A 23,721-nucleotide genomic window follows, 5' to 3' on the forward strand; every position below is an offset into this window, starting at 1 on the left:
ATTGACCATGTTAAGGTGCTATGAAGTGTGTGTAATGGTGGTAGTGCAAAAGTGAACAGTGCAATAACTTTACTTAGTTGCACTGTGGCACTGAACTAATGTACCACCACAGCTCACATGCTACTTACTTATAGGAATTCCCATTATAATGCAAAACACTGTCCACATTCGGCCGATACGACTACGGCGCAAAATGAGTTCGAGGTCAAGCACAACAAGACTTTTCTCCTCAGTGGTTCATCGTTTTAATAAGGGTTTAGTCTCACCCATCCAGCCTGCATTTAATTACTTAATTCTATTACAGTGTGTATGCTTATGGTTCAACCAACCCTTTAACTGACCGTTCAACCGTTTGGTAGAGCACATTTCTTACCATTTCTTTGGTAGAGCACATCATACCAAAAATCTAACTGTTATGAATTCAACCATATAGAGCCATATATTCCACTTGAGTAGCCTACTACATGTTAGGCACAAATAATTTGCTCAGTATCCCTGTAATGTCAAAGGCCACACCTTCTAAGCATACACCATTTTAGAATTGATCATATGCGATTTAAGCCATATTTTGTGGAATCACATCTATTTCAAAGGTTTTCAAAGGTAAAACCTTTTTTCTTTATGTTCAAATGAAGTCCAATAACACATTAATTCACAATGGCAATGGTGTGTGGAAGGGGGGTGTTGGCACTTTCTGATTTTTACATGTGGTTTTGAATATTTTTTCACCATGTGTATATTCCTATTACAATGAAATATTGTAACTGTTGGATTGAAATACTCTCTCATTCTCCTTTCCAATAAAAGGCAGTTTTTGGAAAAAATATCTCTTTTCTTTCAGTAAAACACAACAAACCCATGGCAAAGTCTGGTAACTGACATTTACCAAAAACGGCGCCTCAACCGTGGTAGAGGCTCATAAAAAACAAATGTGGGTGGTGGTAGGGGGTCACTGGGAAAAATAATCATTGATTTGTCATACTAACTACAGCCTAATAGAGCAAGATAAAACAAAAATATGTTTTTCCAACACCTTTGGCTTTAATATTGTTATTGATATTGTTTTTTTCAACTTTAATTTCAATTATTATTTTAAACTCATGTAAAGTTCACTATAAGTCTGTCTAGTCTGTCACTATAATAGCTGAGCACTACAATAAAATAAACATAAAAGCCATGTCTGTGTGCTCCGGTGAACTTTCTCCCTCTCCACATGATTGATCCCCCCGTGAAGCACCAGACGTGAATTCAGAAGCGCGGTGGAACAACCGTTTGTAATTCACTGTGAGTCTCTTTGGAAAAAGTGTCTACAAAATACCATAGCCATAAATGGCTACAGTCAAATCTGAAATAGTAATTACTGCATTGCTCCAACCATTTTAACCAATAACAAATAACACTTCATTCACAAATCTTTCCCTCAAATCACCCACTTTTTTCACAAATTGAGTTTTGGTGGTGGTTTGATGAGTGAATGACCGTGCTTGTCCCTGGTGAGTAGATGGATGTATAACTGGGTATGTACACATTCCCAACAGATCAAACCACAGCCTATCTAAAGATTTTCTGGTCACACTCACAAGATGATACCAACTTTTTTGTGTATCTGTAAATGACAAACGACACCAGTGTACTTTGATGTGAATTACATTCCTGGTATGCAAAATGCAAATACCATTAGCACATACGATATGTTACAAAAAAGATTTAATATTTTTCTCTTAATTTCAAGAAGAAATAACAATATTTTAAAAGATAAAATATACAAAACAATAGCAGCAACAATGGAAATAATATAACTAATTTTTAAAACTTAATCAAAGAGCTGATGAAAATATATAACGTTCATTAGTCCAGTTGAGGCAACATGCCTGCCAGTTAAAGCATTACATACAACTTATTAGGTATGTAATAACTTAGACCTATATGTCATAAAGACTTGATGTCAGTCTTTAGTGCAACCAGTCCATAACATCTTGGTGACTTGAGTGGATCAAAAAGTTGCACCAGGGCACAGAAGGAAACATTCTCCTACAAAAGAAAGGGAGATTGTCAGGGACACTTGACTTTAATCATATCCATTCTTCATACTTAATTATGCACACAAAAATAAAATAAAGTAAAAAACAGGTTGAATAGAATCATAGAACCCCCCCCCCCCCCCTTTCAGATTATAGTGAAGCTATATCACATTACAATAAAACATTTTAATAACAAACTCATAAACACAACTTGGGTAAACTGTCAGTTCTACCTGCTCTTTCAAGTAGCATAGCCGGTCAAGGAGAATAAGACCTTCAATACAGGGGGCCAATGTCACCTTAAGCTGCAGAATACAACATTGTTATAAAACATCTAGCACATTCTCACAGTATTATTACATTATAATCCAACTCGTTAAGAGAACAACTAATCAACTTACCCTGTTGAAAGCCAACATCTCACATATCCTGTGTTTATATTGATCATGATATTCCTGAATGTCTCCATCGGAGAGCTGCATACATAAATAAAAAAGAGTGTAAGGGTATTTCTGTTACCCCTTCATTTCAAATACGTTCGCGGAAATTCTCACTTTTAAGGGGTATCTACTCCTTACCCTTACCCCTACCCCTTGATCCAACAGAGAATTGGGATAACCCTTCCTCTCACATGAACGCGCAAAACTAAGGGGAAAGGGTATGTGTGTGTGTGTGTGAGAGAGGGTCACTTCTTATGTCTGTAATGAATGTAAAAGTAATACTTCCTTTAGCCCCACCAACCTGGGACATCGATGTTCTAATATTGAGATCTCACAGTAAATGAGCTGTATTTATAATTGCATTCAAATTTATTCAACCCTCTGGACATTTTGGTGATGTGAGTATATGGTAAAAATTCATGGAGACTAGATAACACCTACAATACTGAGCAGAGGTTCCAACTAATCACTCTCAGGGAGAAAATGAGAACACAGGCCTTCTATGCCCAGTATCCTACTTGTTAAAAAAAAAAAAAAAGTCCAGTCTCTTGAGACTAAGATGGATGTTGGATGGATGTTAGAGCTTGGATAGAACGTTTTCAGATGCATTCTATGTGTCACTGGTTGCACTGGTTGTAACATTGGTTACTCCTCTTGTAGTATGCAGTCCCACCAGTGGAGTATCCTCTACTGTTTCCTTGGACAGAACAGAGCCTAGAAAGCCCATAGGTGGAGGAGTAGTGGTAGACTTTCAACTTGCCCATTAACCCTTAGAACCCTAGACTGTTTTAAGGGCATTTTCACTACCTTTAGTTAGAAGTAAGTAAGTAAGTGCCATACACACATGCTATATATTGGTTTTTTAGGCTACCCAAATCTCCAACAATTTCATGTATTAATACTTGCATTGATTTCATTTTGAGTTTTAAATAATAAAAATATAAAAAGCGTATTATAAAAATTCTTATATTTTGACATGTATCTCACCACTGCAAGCTGGCAGCTCGACTTGCCTTTCATGTGTGTGTAGGGCAGACTGTCCTGAATCTGGCGATATCATTGCCATGGTGGAGGATTCTCTGGGGCTGAGCAATTTACAGACATATGCGGTGTGGGCCTTACAGAAATAAATGCCATTTTTTTATTTAGTGATTAAAAATGACCTTTCTGCACTCCATATCTGTGACACGAACTGATCTGACCTTACTTGACCCGAGTTTACGTGTTAGCCTGTGTGTGCACTCATAATGATTCTCTACAACTTTTTACTGCATTTCCATGAGCAAAGTAAAGGCAAAAACGGTGTTCCTTTGTCGAACAAATTGGGATGCAATGTGAGCCTTGAATTGGATACCATGCAGGAATTTACTAGGATCTCAAAACCGGATTATGAACGTTCTTTGCCATAGAGAAACACACAATAGTTGGATTATAAACATGCTTTGCCACAAAAACAGACAAAAACGTGGGGTAAGTCGAGCTATATGAAGTTATTATTTTGCTGTCACTTCGTCTGTTTTAGAACCCAGAAGGATGCACTGGGTATCAAATAATAGCTCTGTGTCTCCTCTTTCATCTGACATGCGTGGCATATCTATGCGATCACAGGTTCGCGAGTAATTCAAACGAGAGTAATGGCTGCGCAGGTGAATGCAGAGAAGTATAGACTGTAAATATGATGCAATTTGATTTAATTTCATGATTTTTTTAATTTTCATACTTGATCGTACAGACAAGTGAGTAGGCTCGCTGGAAAGCCCCACTTCTGCTCTGTCACGCAATAAAGGTTTCATCTCGCTGCGATGAAAAGTTCCGGAGCAATGTAACAGAGAAGAAAGGGTGTGTTTTTTGACGCACTTTGCGTCAATCAGGTTCTAAGGGTTAAGCATTTATTTATTTTAATTTAATTTATTCTTTAACTTAAGAATAATGTTGAACAAAATTAGATGAAATGTGCCGACTTTGGTAGAGTATGCACTACAAACAAAAAACATTTTTATTCATATATTTCCAGCATTGCTAACCTTTGACTCATCCAGCTCAAGCTTCCTGAGGGCTCTCCTGATGTAGTCCACAAAAGAGGAAGCTTTGGAATAAACGTTGCCCACACGCTTCTCACTGTTACATCCATAAACACAGAAAGTTCAGAGAAACATAGACTCATTTACAATTGAAACCTGTACATAAGGTAACTGTAGCCAAATTACCAAATGATATTTCAGATAGAAGATATATTTTTTTTAAACATTTCTTGAAGACATCATTTCTTGAAAACCCTATTTAATCTGGAATCTCTTTCTCCCTCTTCCTTTCACACACACACACACACACACACACCCCCTTTGTCTCCTCTCCTCTCTCTTGGCTTTGTTTTGATTTCTTTACATTTGATGCATTTATGGTTTATCTGGTTGATCTGCCATCCAACTTGTTCTGGGTTAGGGTTAGGGTTAGCCTAACAAAGACTCTGTGAGTCGAAACGCGTAGGCGCGTCAGTGTCCGCTCAATAAAGGACATTTTTTATCAGCAGAGTGCCTCGGGATCTACAGTCATCTGTTTCAACTCTTTCTGCCCATTTCCCTTGAAGAGCACCTGAAACATTTTATTCACTAGTGACCCACTGCAGCGCTCTCCCATCTTTTTCTCTTGTTCATCTCATGGTTTATTGGCTTTATTTGGTTATCTAAGCTTTCTTTGTTTAACTGCCATCTACGTTGTGAATGGTTTTCTGTATTTTCACTGTTGTCATGCTCTTGAATGAAACAAACCCATAATTTTGATCCATATCACATGATCACATGTTAGTGAATAGTAGGGATGCAACGGTACAGTGTACCTACGCTTCGGTATGCATCACGTTTTTTGGGCCACGGTAATGGTATGGTTTTGGTATCTTAGTATGTATACTTTATATATTCAGAAAAATCGCTTTATGCCTAATAAGGTCTGGTTTCTACAGCAGGCCTATGTACTGTACTACAGTGGGGTAGCTTGCAATTGGCCTGCACGATTCAGGGAAAAATATGAATCATGATTTGTTAGCTTAGACTTGATATCACGATTCTCTGCCACAATTTTTTTTCTCACAAAGTGCATTGTTTATTGTACACATGAATCATGGCAAAACAAAACAAATTGGCAGTACCAAACATATTTTTGGCACCTATAGCAGATTGCGCATCGCCACAAGCCTTTTAACATAGAGGCTTCAATGAATAAATGAATACTGGCCATTTAAGTACAGGAGGCTCCCAAAAATGGTACATATAACACATTGAACTAAATGTGGTCCTGATACAGGCTCTATCCTGAACTCCTTGAACGTGTCTTTGCATAATTAAAACATGCCAATCAACATGCTGTAGCTACAGCTTCAGTCTCTTTCTAGAGAAATGGACTTTCTCACTTGCCAATTTAAGTACATTATCAAAATCAGAATGATTTCTTAGCACAATCTTGAACTACTTGCTTTGTAGAGAATTAACATTCAACTGGTCATTCGGTTCGGTTTGAGACTGAGTGGTTGGCTGATTCTCGTCACTGCGAACCCAATGTTTTTTGCAGTAGCCTACCCTAGGCTACAGATTATTTCTTAAAAGTAATTTCTCCACTACTGGCTCATTTTATCAAACGGGTGCTTTCTCTACGCAAATTAAGTCACAGGTACTTCGGTAGAGAGACATTTGAATAAATTAGTGTGCTCTACCCTGCTCACTACAATGAAATAATGTATCTAGGTTCATTTATATTTTAAATAAGCAGTCACTGCATGCTGCTATGAAAACAATAAGTCAATGTACCGTATTTTCCGGACTACAAGTCACACTTTTTTTCATAGTTTGGCTGGTCCTGCGACTTATAGCCAGGTGCGACTTATATATGTAAAAAAATATAATTGAACATGTTTTTAAATGTTAATTCATATTAACTGACATGAACCCTACATGAAACATTACCGTCTACAGCTCAAAGTAGCTCCACACTTCATTGGTAGACTTCACAGGGCCTTGACATTTAAAACGAGACATTGAGAACTTTGAAAAAGCACTGGTAGTTTATTTACAAGACAATTTATACTATAGACAGTAAAAGATATGGACAGAGTCATCACGTAGACGTCAATCGAGGTGGGTGAAGCAAATTTCAACCGTTTCCTGTTGGTCGACGAGGCTTTCTGCGCAGGCTCAGGGGACGTAAATGTAACGTAGGCACGTAGTCTGACTCGTGTAACTCTTGTGATAGCTGCACCGAGAGATTGGGTATGTAGCCACTTACTTTGTTACCACCATGTCTACATTAATGTTCTAAATGTCCTAGTTGTTTGTAGATAAATGTGATTTAATATAAACAGCACTCGCCACATTCATAGCCTAGGCTACTGTCAATCCATCAAAACTTCGCTGAAATGTTGTGCTCCGATGCTTTCGTTCTTATCCAGAGAATACGGTTATTTTACTCCTGTGCGACGCTTTCACCCTGCTCTGTTTGTATGCTTATTACGTCACTTTAGCATTGATTTCGGAAAAAAGTTTATTACTCAGCCGGTAAGTCAGTTACGAGGTTATGACGCCAATCACACAATGTTGTATTACTCCGAAAATAGAAAAAGTTCATATAAAGGCTTAAAACACTTCAGCTGTAATGTTATTTGATGTCAAAGTGGCGCCAAAATTGAATGGGGTTCAATGGGGATGGCTAGGTGAACTGGTCTACTATTTAGCCTCAGATCCGCCATAGTGTCTACGCTCTCCGAACGTTCGCCTGCCCCCTTGATTTATACAGACAGTACCTTCAAGAAATTTTACTGTTCACCGCCCTCTTGAATTTAGTCACGATAAGTCGATCGACGAGTACGAATGAACAGGTATGATAAGGGATCAGATTCCAAAAATAATTCCGTGGAAATGCATGGATTCCAGTTGCTGCTACTGGAAGCAACTGGAATCCATGCATTTCCACGGAATCTGATCCCTTATCATACCTGTTCATTCGTACTCGTTGCTCGACTTGATCGTGACTAAATTCAAGATGGCGGCGAATGGTAAACTTCCTAAAGGTACTGTCTGTATAAATCGTCTTGTAAATAAACGACCAGTGCTTTTTCAAAGTTCTCAATATCTCGTTTTAAGGCGAGACACAGCAGGTGAAAACAACATAGTTTTTTCATGCACTGGTCAATTTCGAGATTTTGAGCTAGTATGTTACCTTAGCATGTATCCTATCACACTACTACAACAAAAAAGTCAGATTTACACATTTAGGTGTTTATTTCATTATATTGTGTCTACTCGCGCCTGTATTTCTCCTAAATTCAGCAAAAGTTAGCATTCTAACCTTGCATGCACTCCCGTGACCCTGGACCAAAACATATCATGTGTACTACCGTTGGCATATATGGACACTCCCTTTGTATCAGCAACCAATCGCGAAAGTTCAAAGGCGAGTCTAGGCTGAGAACGGAATCTCATTGGCTGTCTTTGAAGGCTGTTTTCTCAAAATGAGTTTCCTCTCACACTCTGAGCTCAAAAACTCCACTTCAGAAGCACGTACATACACCAAACTTTCTAGACTTATGCCTAACTATATGTCGAAGATTTCTACACAGGGGTTTGTTGATATATTATTCCTAGCCTGACTTACATGACATTTTATGCCTAAAAACATGGAAAACATCGATTTTTTTAGGGCTAGTGACATAATTTTCTGATTTACAGGATAACAAAAGTAGATATTCATAAATCCCTCTGTAAATGTTTCCCCATCTAATATCTGAACACAATGAAAACATAATTTTGAACCTGGCTGTATCCAATGCTCAGGTTTCGTGCCTTAAAACGTATGCAAATTAGCGCATATTTAATTAGATAATGCCTAATTTGCATGTGTAAACATTAAATTACAGCAAACTTGTAATACATTTTTTTCTCATATTAATGTAAGTAATCAACTGGGGAAGTTTCATAGTGATATCTGCTTGTTAAAAATTGTACCCTATTCACCTGTAGTGTCTCGCCTTAAATGTCAAGGCCCTCGGAAGTCTACCAATGAAGTATGGAGCTACTTTGAGCCTCGTAAATGGTGTTAAAAAGTGATTTATTTGCATGGCTAGGCTGATGCCCGAGGCACCCCCATCGAAAAAGTGTTGGTAGCATCGGCTAAATAGCGCCAGATTTCTGAGTGCAGGGGACAAGCTCAGATGAGCTATGAGACACACACGTTCACACTTGGTATCATGTTTCAACACACTTTAGGTCTATATCACACCGGAATTCCCCTTTAATGTCATGATTCCAGGATTTCATTACCCCAAGTTACATCTAGTTTCTTTACTATCCACCCTCAACCCAGCTAGCATTTCATATACTTAAGTTGTGTATATCCTACAGTCACAGGGTAGATATGCTTTAAGCTTAAAACTATACTGTCAAATATGTTTGACAATTTTGTCAACACTTGTCATTCATACCTCTTGTGTGCACCAAAGTGATCCTGAAGGATGACGTGTAGAACTGCACGGTAGAACAGTGACTCCACTGGAAGCTGACGAGCAGAAAGCCAGTCAGTGTTAAACCAGACATCCCCAAAATGGCAGTAATGTTATAAGTTGATTTCAGTGCCACTGTAGGGCTGTGGTTGTGAGCAAATAGCATATTTCCCATTTTTCCTCTAGTGAAAACGCAATGAAATACCATATTTTGATGTAGCCTTATATTTTTCAACGTATGCCTCAGATGAATGATTTAACATTTTCTATTAGTTATGCTTCATCATATCAAGGAATATAATATCAGTAAGAATTGAAAATCCCCTTCAGTATGACTTACCCCACCACCAACTGTCACTCTCTCCAAGGCCTTAGAAGAATAGAAACGATGAAAATTATGATGCAGGAATAAAAATGAATGAAGAATAATGCATAATGTACAAAACAATCTCAATAATGGCATATTGTAATCAAATTGTGCTGTATTGTACTGTATATAGAGTATTTGGATTTCCAAGCCACACTTTAAGAAGCTTTATTTCATTGTAGTAAATTATAAACAGTCAAAGCAAATGGTGGAACAATTATGCAGTTTAACATATAAGTGGGAATGAAGAGCATTAAAGGAAAAATCCGGCCAATTTTTAAATAGATCTGGATCGCTAGACGTCACCGAGTACTGTCGATAGGAAAAATAGCAACCAAAATCAGTGCTACCGAACTGGTGTAGCTGCAGCTAATGGCCAGTACTCCCGTTAACCTACAATGCTAGATCTGGGGGCATCATCAAAACGTGCCTTTTTTGCCTCTTAACAGGCTCAAAATGTCATTAGGTCTGTACTATATGAACAGAGTTCTTACGTGACAAAACAATGTATTTTCGAGCGATGAGTACGAATGAACATGTATGATAAGGGATCAGATTCCAAAATTAATTCTGTGGAAATGCATGGATTCCAGTTGCTGAATCCATGCATTTCCACAGAATTCCATGGAATCTGATATCTGATCCCTTATCATACCTGTTCATTCGTACTCGTCGCTCGACTTATCGTGACTGAATTCAAGATGGCGGCAAACGGTAAACTTTCTGAAGGTACTGTCTGTATAAATTGTCTTGTAAATAAACTACCAGTGCTTTTTCAATGTTCTCAATGTCTCGTTTTAAATGTCAAGGCCCTTGGAAGTCTACCAATGAAGTGTGGAGCTACTTTGAGCCTCGTAAATGGTGTAAAACAATTATTTATTTGCATGGCTAGGCCGATGCCCCCCAGGCACCCCCATCGAAAAACTGTTGGTAGCATCGGCTAACTAGCGCCAGATTTCTGAGTGCAGAGGACAAGCCGAGATGAGCTATGAGGCATACACTCACACTCGGTATCATGTTTCAACACACTTTAGGTCAATATCACACCAGAATTCTCCTTTAATGTAGTCTTACCAACTTGTTAAACTGTTTACTCTTAAATTTAACTTTGTATTGTTTTTATATGTATGTCACTGGACAAAAGTGTCTACTAAATACCATAACCATAACAGCAATAAAAGAGGAAAATATCCAAGGGGGTGAATACTTTTTATAGGCATTGTAATGGCAAGATACATGAATATTCTTGTAGATGCACTAAAATGAAAGACCTGCAGCACATGGTTAAGTGGGTGCTTAGGTAAATAAAAGAGGGAGAGAACACTAATTTTGTACACCAATGCCTTTCCAGGAGGAAATTACTCTTCTCACACCTACAACTTGAAACAAAATGCATGAGATCATCTGACCCATGGGTTCTATATTAATCCTAGTGATCACAATATTCTGAGTATAATAACTGAGCAGGACCCACCAGGCATGCAGACATCCTGGCATTTCGGCCACAGAAGTAATTCTGATCCCTTAGATACTGGCTCATGGGAAAACCACAAACTTCAGTCACCACCTCTATACCAGCAGGGAAAAGGAAACACTGTAAGCAAACACTGTAGTTTCCAGTTAATCATTTCAGCAAGGTTACTTTTTTACATACGTTTGCAATTTCAAATTAATAAAAATGGAAAAGGCCCAGAAATTTTAGGCCTATGTGGTCTGGCCTCTACAGGCCCCCACCACTATAATTGAATTATTAGAGCCCAATTTAATCTTCAGAGCAATGGGCTGAACGCATTTTGGAAATAGAATTTAAGACTGTGACTGGAAAGATTTCACATACACAACTACTCCACATCCCCTACCTCCCACCTAGTGCTGGGCGGTATGACCAAAAATGTATATCACGGTATTTTTCAAAATTCTTACGGTTTCACGGTATATGACGGTATTTTTTTTCCATGTATAATCAGATGTTCACAGCATTTTCTACAAGTTGGGAGAGGAATTGCTGCAGTAGGCCTACATTGAGTAAGGATGGTCTATTTTACTGTCATGATGTAGAATAACTCCACACTGACTAGTGGTAATGCAGTTTTGCATGGCCCCAGAAAATGATGCTGTTTACAAAGAGCCACTCATGATTCTAATGAAGAATCTAATCAGAATGCAAAGACAATTGCAGTCAAAATACAGAACTTTTACTGTGCAAATTTCACAAACATTTTGTATAAAACCAATACAAAAAGTAGTGCAACTTGCAATAATTATACTTTTTTGAAAATTATACAATTTAAAATAAAACCTCTCTGCTAATATGCTTACTCTGTCAAATAGGCCTATCAGAAACATGCCTTTTTGTTATTGTGTGGTTTACATGACGTTAGTGGTAGGCTAACGTTAACTTCATGTGGATGTGGATGTCTTGTTAGCCTGCCATGAGCTTCGGTTCGGTTCGCTAGGCAAAACATCGTTAAATAGTTTTGGTTCACTGATGACAGTCAGGATCATTTTTAACTAGCCAGCTAGTATTGCTCAGTGCATGTCTATAACATGCTTTACTTGCTACCTGGATAATTTCAGCGAATATTCTTAAGGTGAGATGAATGATAAGAACATTAAACTTCACTGTGTTCGGTGGGTTGCTAACTATCATCACCTACTAGCCAGCTAGTTACAGCTGTTAAACAATCTCAATAGAATTTTCGTGACGGTAAATCCCTTTCAATGCAGTATCCCTTAACATTTTTTTCTTAACTAAAGAAACAATTGAAGGTATTCTGTGCAACACCCTTAAATAAACCCCCTACCTAAGAAGAAAGCCTTAAGGGTCATACTTCAGGGGAAAAACTTAAGGTGTTTTGTGTTTACCCTCATTATGCCTCGCATTGGCACCATGCGTGCGTGTGAAGAAAATCCTGTCTGAAACACTGTCGCGCGGCGCAGCGTTCCAAACATTGTGTAATCAAATACACCGATATGGCGGTATATTAAAAATTCATATCATAACGAAAATATACACCGAACCGGTATACCGCCCAGCACTACTCCCACCTCTTCTATCCATTCTGTACAAATGATAATCATTAACCCTTTGGTGACGTACCATTCAAATATTGGTTGCGGTATTTATGATGACAAAATATACCTATAGAAAGCAAAATATGCTTTTGACAAGCTTACTTTACATTATATAATACACAGGATTAGATGTTAAAATCCCTTGTGCCAAAATCCAAGGTAGAAACACATTCAGAAGCCCCTACTCAAATTAACTTTAAAAAGCACGCTACCCACAAATCCGCCAACAAATGGTCACAAACACAAGACAAATGGCCCATCCAACAGCAGTATATAGTATGCGGCATGTCATTGGGGTTATTAAGTGGGCACCCTCATTCACGATGTTTCGTTAAGTTAGGCCCACGATACCTCATGAAGGCTTAACAGTGAAACCAGCGTCCTGGAGACACTCCCCTCCATGCTGCCACCATATTACCACATTGAAATATCCAATACCCAAAATACCAGCCTAGGCATGGTCAAGGTTGGCTAGGTTGGTCTGTCCCGTTGATGTGGACTAAACATTATAGCCAATCACTTTTCTTTGTGATTGGTTGTTTTTTCCTGTCAATATAATTAAGCACCGCCCACATCAGCTGAGCACGCACAAAGTTGATTCAACATGATGTCACCTTGTAGGCAAACACACACATACGGAGCAAATCTTATCTCATGAATGGTCAAAGTGGTGATGAAAGTAAGGCAAACATCGAAACTATCAATCTTTCCAGGTCAGAAGAATTTGGTTTAGGTCACGGATTACTAGAAGAAAGTGATCTTGGGCCCTATTTTGGCGATCAGAAATGGATGGTCAGAGTTTATAGACATTAAAGGTGTGGGCAGTCCACATTCACTAATTTAATGGCACGATTTTGTGATCAAACACCGGGCGCAAAAGGGTTGTACTTATGTTTCTTAAAATCAGTCATGGGTATGTTTTGGGTGTAACATCCTTTAAACCAATGAGAATGACATCGGTCTTTCCTTTAACAGCAAGCAGCGCAACTTCAAACAGCACGTCAGTATTTTGGTAGTCAGCGGTGCATTTGAAGGAATCTGCTTGCACGTGAGGCTGTATGTAACGGAGATTCCACTAAACCTTGCTTTACTAAAACCGGTTTGTGAGTATAGCCTACATGCATCTCCACCCACCTATTATTTGAACTCATAGGCAAAGTGAAACTAACTTCACCGTGGTCTCATGGTCAAAACAGTTCTACACGGTTAATTACTTTCACTATTGACTGACAAAGGGTTACCATCGAAAACATAGTCTGAAAAAAGCAACACTTATTGTAATCCAATATTGTTTGAATGACTGAATAAAAATCCTAATGATATTTATCCTGCAGAGGAGTTGCTGCTTACATCTCTTCACAGTGCGTCTTCAGCGCACTTTATATGCGCCTTTCACTATAGACCAGGTTTTTCTTGGTCAGTGGCGTAATGCTTTTTAGAGGGTGTAAGATAGCGATTTTTGGATCATGTGCCAGACCACACGTTATGTTGTTAATTGTACAGCAAAAAGAATACATACTCAAATAGTGATTGCATAAACACTATCTGTCTCATCATGGCCAATCATGAAGTTATTCCACTGCACAGACCATCACGAGACAGTGTGGTAGAAATTTTGGATTACTAAACAAATCGTATTACATAGAGGTGATTAACAATACATTTTCATATATTATGTGTATGCTTTTCTATACATTCAATACTGTGCATCAACTTTGCTTTCTCTGTCATTTGCTCTCTCCATGTTCCGACTTTCCAATAAAGGTCATCTGACCTCTTTTGTCACGAGTTAAGGATATTCTACCTGAGGCAGTAATATTAAGAATATCCTGACAGGAAATAGACTATGGCAAGAAAATGCTGAAGGATGTATATGTATTGTATTGACCAATTATCTTACTTACTTGGAGGAGCCACATGACTTGTGTATGGATCACATGCTATGTCCAAGAAGTGTACATGTATTGTTGTATTTCTGCATATATAGGGATTTTTGGAAAAGAGCATTGTACTCATGTGATTTGTATTACTACAATGTAACGAACGTGTATAAGCTTGGGCCTTGCTCTAGAGAACTTTGAGTAGTGTTACTGGAACTTGTTGTTGCTAGTGACTTGCTCCCGGTATCGTAAATAAACCTGCAGTGATTTCTCACACCTGAGTGTGCCTGGAGATTTTTGACCACAACAGACAAACAGACCAACACATATTAGCCTATGTAGACTGATATGTAGCCCATTTCTGAACGATTAACATACAAATTCAATAATGTACAACTTTTTGAATGGCTCATATAGGGTCATTCCACGTCAATTCAACCAGGGACCACGCACGAAAAAATTACCAGGTGTACCTATGTTACCCAGGAGACACACTGTAAAATTACTCTTATGTAAGATCAATACTTTCCAAGATACAGCCAGTTTTACAGGGGGAGGGGGGTGTCAATTTTGTTCGGCCTCTTTTTTTTGTCAAAGTTCACAAGCCCACAGCGCAAGAACTAAACCATGTAGGTGGCTCAAATTTTGCATTCTGGTACATAAATAGGAATAGTATGTAGCAAAATTGTCACGTTTGGTCTGGATAATCCTGCATGGTCATAGCTGTCCCTCAAAGTTGATCAAAATTTTATTGGAGTTTTTGGCTGGGCTATTTATCCCAATCCGTGAATTAGTGAAACACACACAGCGATCACACAGTGAGGTGAAGCACAAACTAATCCCGGCGCAGTGAGCTGCCTGCAACAACAGCGGTGCTCAGGGAGCAGTGAGGGGTTAGGTGCCTTGCTCAAGGACACTTCAGCCGTGCCTACTGGTCGGGGTTCAAACCGGCAACCCTCCGGTTCCGAAGCACTAACCAGTAGGCCACGACTGCCCAAACATAACTGAATTGTGGAAAACTAATAGGGTCTGAACTTTCCAATTGCACTTTAATCTTTCCATTTTATAGGGATATTTCCTAGTGTCTGGAAATTGGCTCATGTGACTCCTTACACAAAGGGAGGTGATTACTGTCCAATCTCCAAATTAACCTGTTTATCAATCATTTTTGGATCATTGGTTAATAACCAACTCAAGGGTCCAGTTATCATCACAATATCTATATTAATGATATTGTCTCTTCTTTGCATGGTTGTCAAGTCCAAATGTATTTCTAAATGTATTGCTGACTCTATTCAATTTGCCATTGAGAATCTGCAACTTTATCTGCAAAGTTCTTTATGAAGCTCTCATTTGTCTCGAGTGGTGAATGTTAAGAAAACTCCCCTTCCTGTTAGGATGGACCCCATCAGGGTAGGAATTTCACAATGCCATGGCCGTCTTAGCCCCTTGCATTGGCCGTGAGGCCCCTTTGAAAATCAGAGGTTTACAGGCCACGGTGGCCTTGGTGCCTCCTTCTTTCAATATTCTGCTTTGCGTCCTACTAATAGCTATTTTTATTTAGCCTGTGGCCTGTCAAAATAATCTTAGCATTTACAGCGCAAATTAATTTAGTCTTTTACGCAGTGGAGAAAGTGACAGCGCAAGAAAGAAAGTGCATCCAAATTCACCCATTCTCAGTTGAACTACTCGCAAAGTAGAATATTCATCACACAGACATCACAAGTATCACATGAAAGAGCTTTTTCTCAGCTTTTAAACGATGTTAGCCGATAATTGCTGTGTTGAACGGTTCGCGAGAAAAGTAAATAATATAATTCAATTTAATCATACATTCTACTGAAAGTTTTGCGTCCCATAATCTCCCTACCCATTCATCTCAGTGGAATACTTTACGAACCCTTCTTTTAACACATGACAAACCATATATCCGAATAAACAGGAGACCTTACCGAACACAAAGGTGTAAAGCAGTCCCCTGTACAGTTAGCCGTTCCAGAGTAATCTAGTTCTGAATTTGCAGTAAAGTTCGACATACATGGATGTCTCCAAATTTGGGCTTTAAGTTTTACAATGTGTTTACATTGTTCCACATGATTTCATAACGGGCCAAATACAAAATAAATGTTACAAATATCGCCCAGATATTGGTAAATCAGAGGACAGCTGACTAAGAATTTGTGAAAGTAGCCTTAATGATCACAAAATGCTAAGCATGCATCTAGGCTATTTGAGTTTCTTAAAGCTGAGCTGTGCTTAAATTGTTCAATACATGATTTCATAACAGGCCAAATATAAAATAAATGTTATAGGCTATATAGCATAGATATCTGTAAATATTAGATGATCAGATGATTTACAGTTCTATGTAATATGTCATGTTTCATGTTTTTGTAATGTTTCATACAGTGATGCAGGTCTACTGCAGTGAATAGGCTAAATACAACTTTGATCATTTTTATAGCCTATTACTGTATAGTTAACTTTGGCCTTGGTGCCCCGACATGTGGCCTTTGTGCCCCCCACCAAATATGCCCAACTGAAGGCCAAGTGGCCTTGCCCCCAGAATGGTGAAATTCCAAGCCTGGACCCCATCCAATTTAAACATATTAAATTTAGACCAAAAGATGTCAAAATGGTTTATGTAGCCTAGCCTTGGCTAGTTGCAGTACAAACATTTCAAAGCCACGAAAGTGCTCATTGCCATGTCTCAGTGTTGGAATGGGGCCAGACAAAATTCATGTTTTGCCTAGATTCTCAAGTACCGTAATTTCCCAACTATTAGCCGCGGCTTATACATTGATTTTGCAAATTTTCTTCAGCCATGAGGTTAATACAAGGGAGCAGTCAATATGGTATTAATATGGTTTTGTTTCTTTTAACTTGCATAAAATACTGTCCTGTGGCTTATACACAATGCGGCTAATACACAGGAAATTACTGTATAGTTCTCTTTCTATTCTGGTTACAGCCAGTTTACACTCCAGGACACAGTGGTGTATGAAATCTTCCTGAAAGCCCTCATTCCTCAGAACAATGAATTAACACATTTCAGAAGAATTTTTTTTGTGAGTGGGATTGTCACTTGCCTGGACTGGACTGCATTTGGTCTTTAATCAGGCTAGGTGTGTGATGCCCTCTTTTCTGGTCAAATTCTTCTGAAAGAAGATGGTAGCAACACCCCACACTGCAAATGGCACGTAGCTCCCGTTTGCTTGCAAACATGTGCAGTGTGCTTGAAGCCAAGTCTCCACATGTGTGTAGCCCAACCATGACCGCATCCTACATTATAAAAACAAAAGTGATTAGTACATAGTAGTTGACATAAGAGGTTAAATTTAGATTTGTTATGTGGTAAGGCTTGGATGGGGGGGTTATATTCTTACTATTGGCCTATCTATAGGCAATCTTCATGAGCCGGAGGCCCACTATTGAGCCAGGGCAATATTCAAGCCTACAGGTGATAATGGCCGAGCTTCAAGCACCGAGACTCATTGACCAAGTGGGTAAGTGAATGTTCGGAAAGCGTACCACCTATGGGAGGCTTTGAGGCTAATAAGGGCCCACCTTAGTGTTAGCATTCCATTGATCCCCGTTCATTTTGCCGTCACTTTAACAGTGAATATCTTTTTTTATCTGAAACATTTTAAGCCTTTATATGACACTGGCGTCATAACCTTGTATCTCACTTTATGGCTCCTAGCATTCAGGAGTCTGAAAGTTGTGGGTTAAATTCCTGGCTTCCTCCGTTGTGCCCTTGAGCAAAGCACTTAACCCCGGGCTCCGGGGACAATGTAATCCCTTGTAATATAGTTTACATATGTAAGTCACTTTGGACAACAGTGTCTGCTAAATGAATTAATGTAAATGTAATGCTTGAGCTAACAAAAAAGGTAAACATTGAATGTGGTGTACTTTACAAGATTAGGTCTTGCTTCTCTTTAGAAAACAGAATGACCATTGTTCAAGCAACTATGTTAGACTATGGTGAAATTGTGTATATGCAAACAGCCCCTTACACACTGAAATCACTTGATGCAGTTTACCACAGTTCACTACTGTATGTTTTATAACTGGGGATGGGTTTAGAACACACTACTATAAACTACACCAAAATGTAGGATCGTCTTCCCTCTATGACAGGAGGGAAAAACACTGCCTCCTTTTTGTTTATAAGGCATTACTGGGAAAGTTATCTTTTATTAGGGCTGTCAGCGTTAACGCATTAATCACGATGCGATTAAGGGGCAAGCATAACACATTAAAGTGTTATGCTTGCCGCCAAGATTTTTAATTTTACACCGTCACTTGTTCTGCTATCAACAATTATCTTTGGTTGCTACTATTTTGACCCTTTGATGCACCGTTTCTTGTCATCAAACTGCTACAGAAACTTCCTAGTATGTTTCTGCCTGCCTTCCTCCTGTAGCCTAGTCATGAAGATAATAAACACCAATGCAGTTCTGAACTCCCGATCGGCTGAATCGGCGTTTTACTTAAAACAAACAAAAACAAAAAAATTAAATTATCACCAAAACACCTCAAGTTTAAGCTATAATCTACGACATTAGTTGGCAACAGATGGCTAAAGCTGGCCCGCCACCGAAATGATTTGGCCCAGCCAAATTATTCTGGCAGTCAGATTTTTAAAAATCTTTTATTTTACCATATCGATTTACAAATAGCCTATTCACCAATCAGGCGGGTGCTTAAACAAATATGGGAAAGAACACCAGAATGCACTAGGATCCTGCTTGCCAAGATCAAGATACACGGCTAAGAATTGCTTTACATTGTTAATATGGACTTCTGGAAAGTTCTGAAATGCAAAATCATCAATCAATCATGTGATAAAATATTAAATTAATCACAATTAACTATAGAACTTCAGCTATTAATTGTGATTAAGAAAAAAATATTGTTTGACAGCCTAAATAGAATTTTGCGTCTAATAGATAGAAAAAATTGCAAGAAGTCCAATCATTTTTAGAGCATGAGGATACTGGGTGTTTGGGCATTGAGATTATAGAATTGTGAAAAAACTGTGAAAGAATTGAAATTGCAGTATGGACCAATATACTGGATGTAAGTACCAGTAATGACTAAGCTCTCTACTTGGCTTGGTAGATCTCGGGACACTGTCAACTTTAAAAGTAGATCTTAGGTCAAACATGGTTGGGCACCCCTGCCCTAGACTAGGGATGGTAACCGATGACCGTTTGACCGATGGTTGACCGTATCAACGTTAGCAGATCAAAGTTGTCTATAGTCGGTAATAAAAAAAAATCTCTAAATTAGGCTATTATAGACAGTGGACTTAACGCTACTACAGTTAGCCATCTCATTCCAAGACCTTTTTGTGTGAAGTGTATCCCTCACACTCAATTGTTCATAACTCGCCTGTTTGTACTTAATAAACCAATAAAAACATTTGGCTCGAGGTCACAGCGTTTGGGTTCGCGCGCTCACAAGGTTTGCGAAAAGTAAAGGCTACAGGCTAAAACACTCGAGGTTAGAGCCTTGACACTTGTCTTTTTGAAAAATAAAAAAATAATATTAATAATACAAGAGAGTTGTTCTGTCCATTATGAGAAGGTACACAGTGAGTTAGACCTGCCTTGGCCGGTGCAACTTTTACGCATTCTAAAGGTGCCTGTTTTATCCATTGGTTTTATCGTGTTGCAGTCTATTAGGCAACATTCCCACATGGGCTTAGTTTTAAAAATACATTACATCTACATTTCAGGAAGGATCATCAAATGGTAACAGATAAGGTGATGATCATCATCTTTCTTTATTGTTAGCGCTACCTCAAACTAAAGCGGCGTCTCTTCGGAGCTGTCATTTTCTTAAATGATCCCTGGCAAAATGAGCTCTTACTCTAGACAAACGCCTTTATTTTCAACGTGATCACCTTGTACCCAAACCATTGCGAAATTGCAGACGCAGCTCGAAATGGCTGTTATTTCAAATAGCATAGCATATTTTAAACTAATCGGTTAACCGGTTTCAACCGGCTAATGTGGTCGGTGAAGAAAATGTTTTGTTTTCACCATCCCTACCCTAGACTAACATAAAAATATAAAAAGGTATGGTAAACACTATTTCAGTCCAGAAGTACCATCGAAAGGTGAGGGTTGAGGGATTATGCTAAGTTAATTGGTTTTCCGATCCATTAAGTAGAACCAACGTTATTGCTATTTTAAAAACATGTAATTTTTTACCGCGACCGGAATGTGTCAAAGATGTTTGCGGAAATATAATAGCGGGGGAAAACTCACAAAACATTGTTTTATCAAAAATTTTTGACCATCAAACCAACCAGGAAGCAAACTGACATGACCAGGGGATGTTTCTATGGAACTCTACGTATTTGTGTTCTTTGCCAATCATTTGGGGCGTGCCACGACGAAATGAGTCCTGTGTAGTGGAAATCCATTTCGAGATATAGTGATTTGAATACAAAGAGGGTTGGAAAATGACTTGATTATGTATTTTCTAATTTCACCACGAACACATTCCTTAACCTCATATCTATCACTCATTGACATATCTTACTGTAAAACAACCTAGGAATATTTTTTTGGAGGCCAAATGTGTAGGCTGCCGATTAAAGTTTGGATACAAAAATTGACGATTTTCTTCCTCGTTCAGACGCTTCCTGTGTGAGAACAGGAAAGTTTCCATTATCTTTGGTCTTTGTGTTTTGGCTTTTGGCCGTTGGCCTCTTCAAGAAGGAGGAGAAACAGCAACCTAGCCTAAATATACTGTTGTTGCTGACCAGATTCCTCACAGAGATTGCACCTGATTGGTCCGATTCAATATGTTTTGCAGTTGGCGGCCTATTTAAAAACAAAAACATTAGGCTATGCATTAACCATTAGGCTATTGTTGTCCTCGTCGTCTGCAGAAGTTGATTGAACATTGTAGGCTACCTCACAAGTTATAGTTAACTACGAATGCCTCACGAGTTTTACCGCCTGCATGAATGGAGCATTTAGAAGGTGTGCTGTGTAGTTCGGATCTATTCGGATTCTGAAGCAATTAAATCTTTGGCTACGGATTTCTTTGGAGAACGGACAACAGAGATTGACAGCGACAGCAATGGGTCTATTTTAATTCCAAAGGTATAGGGTACTCTATCAGGATACATAGTCTTGTGGTGAATGGTTGAGAGAAAATATACATAATATGCTCATTTACACTTCACAGACTTTAATCCAATTTCAGACTTTAATCCAACTATAATCCAATTTAGTAGTTTTTAATTAATAGTTTAAAAAGTATAAAAGTTACAAAGTTGAAAATAACATAGCTGAAGTCACATAAGTAAGACCTACGCAACGCAGTTTGAATGAAGTTTCTACGTTAAACAGTTTAAGCTGTATTAAACGCACAAAAAGCGTTAGAAGAAGTATTTTAAGAATAAAATGCCTAGGAAGAACAGTACAGTGCATTTTCATGCACTGGAATAATAGGAAAAGATAGAAACACAATGGGTGCCTTCGCAGCTTCGCTGCTTGGCCCCCAAAAAGAAATATTTTGATGTTTTTTGTGTATATAATAGTTGGTTAAAATGAAATGACAATACTTAATCATATTGTCTAGGTTGTGCTGAAAAAAGGATATAAGAGTCAGTATTGCACTTTCCTGAGACCTCTATAAAGTCATTAAAACATAGTAATGCAAAATACCTGCAAAAAAAAGCAAGGAAAGGCCTATTTCTACAAAATGAAGTTCATAATTCTGTTGGTCCCAGGTCATTTCAGTTAATATTAGCTGATTTCTAAGCTACCCAAAGAAAGCATTTACCTTTTAACTCTTCACAGACATTTTTTTTGTCCATTGCAGAATTGAAAGTTGGTAAAATAGTGCAACTCTCTCTCTCTTTAATGGCTCAATAATGTTCATAATGTCTCAGATAAAGTCTGAAATTAAATCCTTTACCTTCAGTTCAGGGATGACCTCTCGGAGTTCTGTTTCTGCAGTGACATAGGAGGTAAGTGGTAAGAACAGGCTGCTGCTGCTTTCTCTATTACATGACTTTTTCTCCAGATTCTCCTTCATCCTCCTTTCCCTTTCCTCCTTGCTCAGCTGACTGGGAGGGACCCGGGCAGAGATAGGTTCCACAGCATTCAAAGACAGGGCGCTAAGAAAAGGATCAGTCATGCCTTCTTCTCCAACTGCACATTCCACAGGTTCTCCAAGCTGATTGCTGACATCCACAGGCACCTCTGCAACAGCACTCAACTGAGTGTCTTGCAACTGTGTAGAATTCTTTTCAGTTGCAACAAATTCTCCCATACCACTCTCCCTATGCTCTTTTTTCTTTCCAGTTCCTGGTAACCGTTCAATCTCCTTGGCATCTTTCTTGAGTTTCTGAATTACTCTTGAGTATCTCTTCAGTTTACGACTCCTCTCCTGTGCTCCATGTGTATTGGTGCTGGAAGAGTCAATGCCAAACACTTGCAACTCATACAGCATGGAGAGATGTGTGCTTAAATAACCCTTTCCAGATCCCACATCTATGACCTGAAAAAGATAGAAAGAGAGAGAGAGAGAGAGAGAGAGAGAGAGAGAGAGAGGAGAGAGATAGATAGATAGAGAGAGAGAGAGAGAGAGAGGTAAAAGCAGTGAATGGGGCATCACTAGGCTTAGGCCCAGTGAGAACCAGAAGTAATGTTAAAAAACAGGGGCAATTGCACAAAACACTTGAAGTTAAGAATTTCCTCAAAATAAAAAAAGGTTCCACAAAACACCCTTAATTCTTCTCGTGAAAAGTTTCCTTAAATATTCACAAATAAATATTCATATTAGATATTTCAGGTCTCCCTGTCTTAGAATAATACTTAAAGGAATAGTTCTATTTTGGGATGATGACGAGTGTAAACTTTTGTTGGGGACTAAAATAAATGTTAAAGCAGTGTTTCCTCTACGTTGATTTAAGGATGGCAGCCCACCACGGCAAAATTAATGCCGCCATGGTATCAGAATTAGGGCAGACGCACAATGTAGTTACGTTTGCCTTTTAAATAATCCTGCCGATGTATATCCTCTCCTGCTGGCTGCCGCTCAATTTAACAATAAGTAAAACTAGAATGAGTAGAAAAATCAGAGATTATTATGGCCCGTCCAGTTTCACTTCACATTACATATTTTGTTGATGTAGCCTATTTAAAACATTAACTTTCTTCCGCAGTGTTTCCTCTTCATTTTGTAGTGGTGGCCACTGCTTCAGAATTAGGACAGAAGCACAATATTGTCTGGGTGCATGGTAGGCTATAAATGTCCTCCACTGGCTGCAGAGAATTGTAGTTTAACAATAAACAGCAATGCCAATCCGAGGTACCTGTTTAGTGTTATTTCATAAACATATTGTTTTTATAGACATTAGTGGGATGCACATTAGCCAGCGGCAAGCGGCAGGTTTCCTATTGTTCTCTATGGTTCGGCA

The 23,721-nt window shown here is 38.6% G+C and overlaps 1 protein-coding gene across 1 annotated transcript in view; it reads right to left on the bottom strand.

Moving 5' to 3' along the window:
• Window positions 1–1,321: 1,321 nt before the first annotated feature.
• Window positions 1,322–23,721, bottom strand: part of mettl25 (methyltransferase like 25) — a 42,439-nt gene continuing 20,039 nt past the window's right edge. The window contains exons 4-12 of the mRNA XM_042077945.1: window positions 22,215–22,799; window positions 17,357–17,549; window positions 10,787–10,881; window positions 9,286–9,315; window positions 8,928–9,001; window positions 4,486–4,579; window positions 2,423–2,497; window positions 2,255–2,326; window positions 1,322–2,031 (exon numbers count right to left, since the gene is read on the bottom strand). Coding sequence (XP_041933879.1) covers window positions 1,930–2,031; window positions 2,255–2,326; window positions 2,423–2,497; window positions 4,486–4,579; window positions 8,928–9,001; window positions 9,286–9,315; window positions 10,787–10,881; window positions 17,357–17,549; window positions 22,215–22,799 — 1,320 coding nt within the window. The 3' untranslated portion in view covers window positions 1,322–1,929. The remainder of the gene's footprint in view (window positions 2,032–2,254; window positions 2,327–2,422; window positions 2,498–4,485; window positions 4,580–8,927; window positions 9,002–9,285; window positions 9,316–10,786; window positions 10,882–17,356; window positions 17,550–22,214; window positions 22,800–23,721) is intronic.

The sequence above is a fragment of the Alosa sapidissima genome, chromosome 22, assembly GCF_018492685.1.
Source record: "Alosa sapidissima isolate fAloSap1 chromosome 22, fAloSap1.pri, whole genome shotgun sequence".
Lineage (NCBI taxonomy): Eukaryota > Metazoa > Chordata > Actinopteri > Clupeiformes > Clupeidae > Alosa > Alosa sapidissima.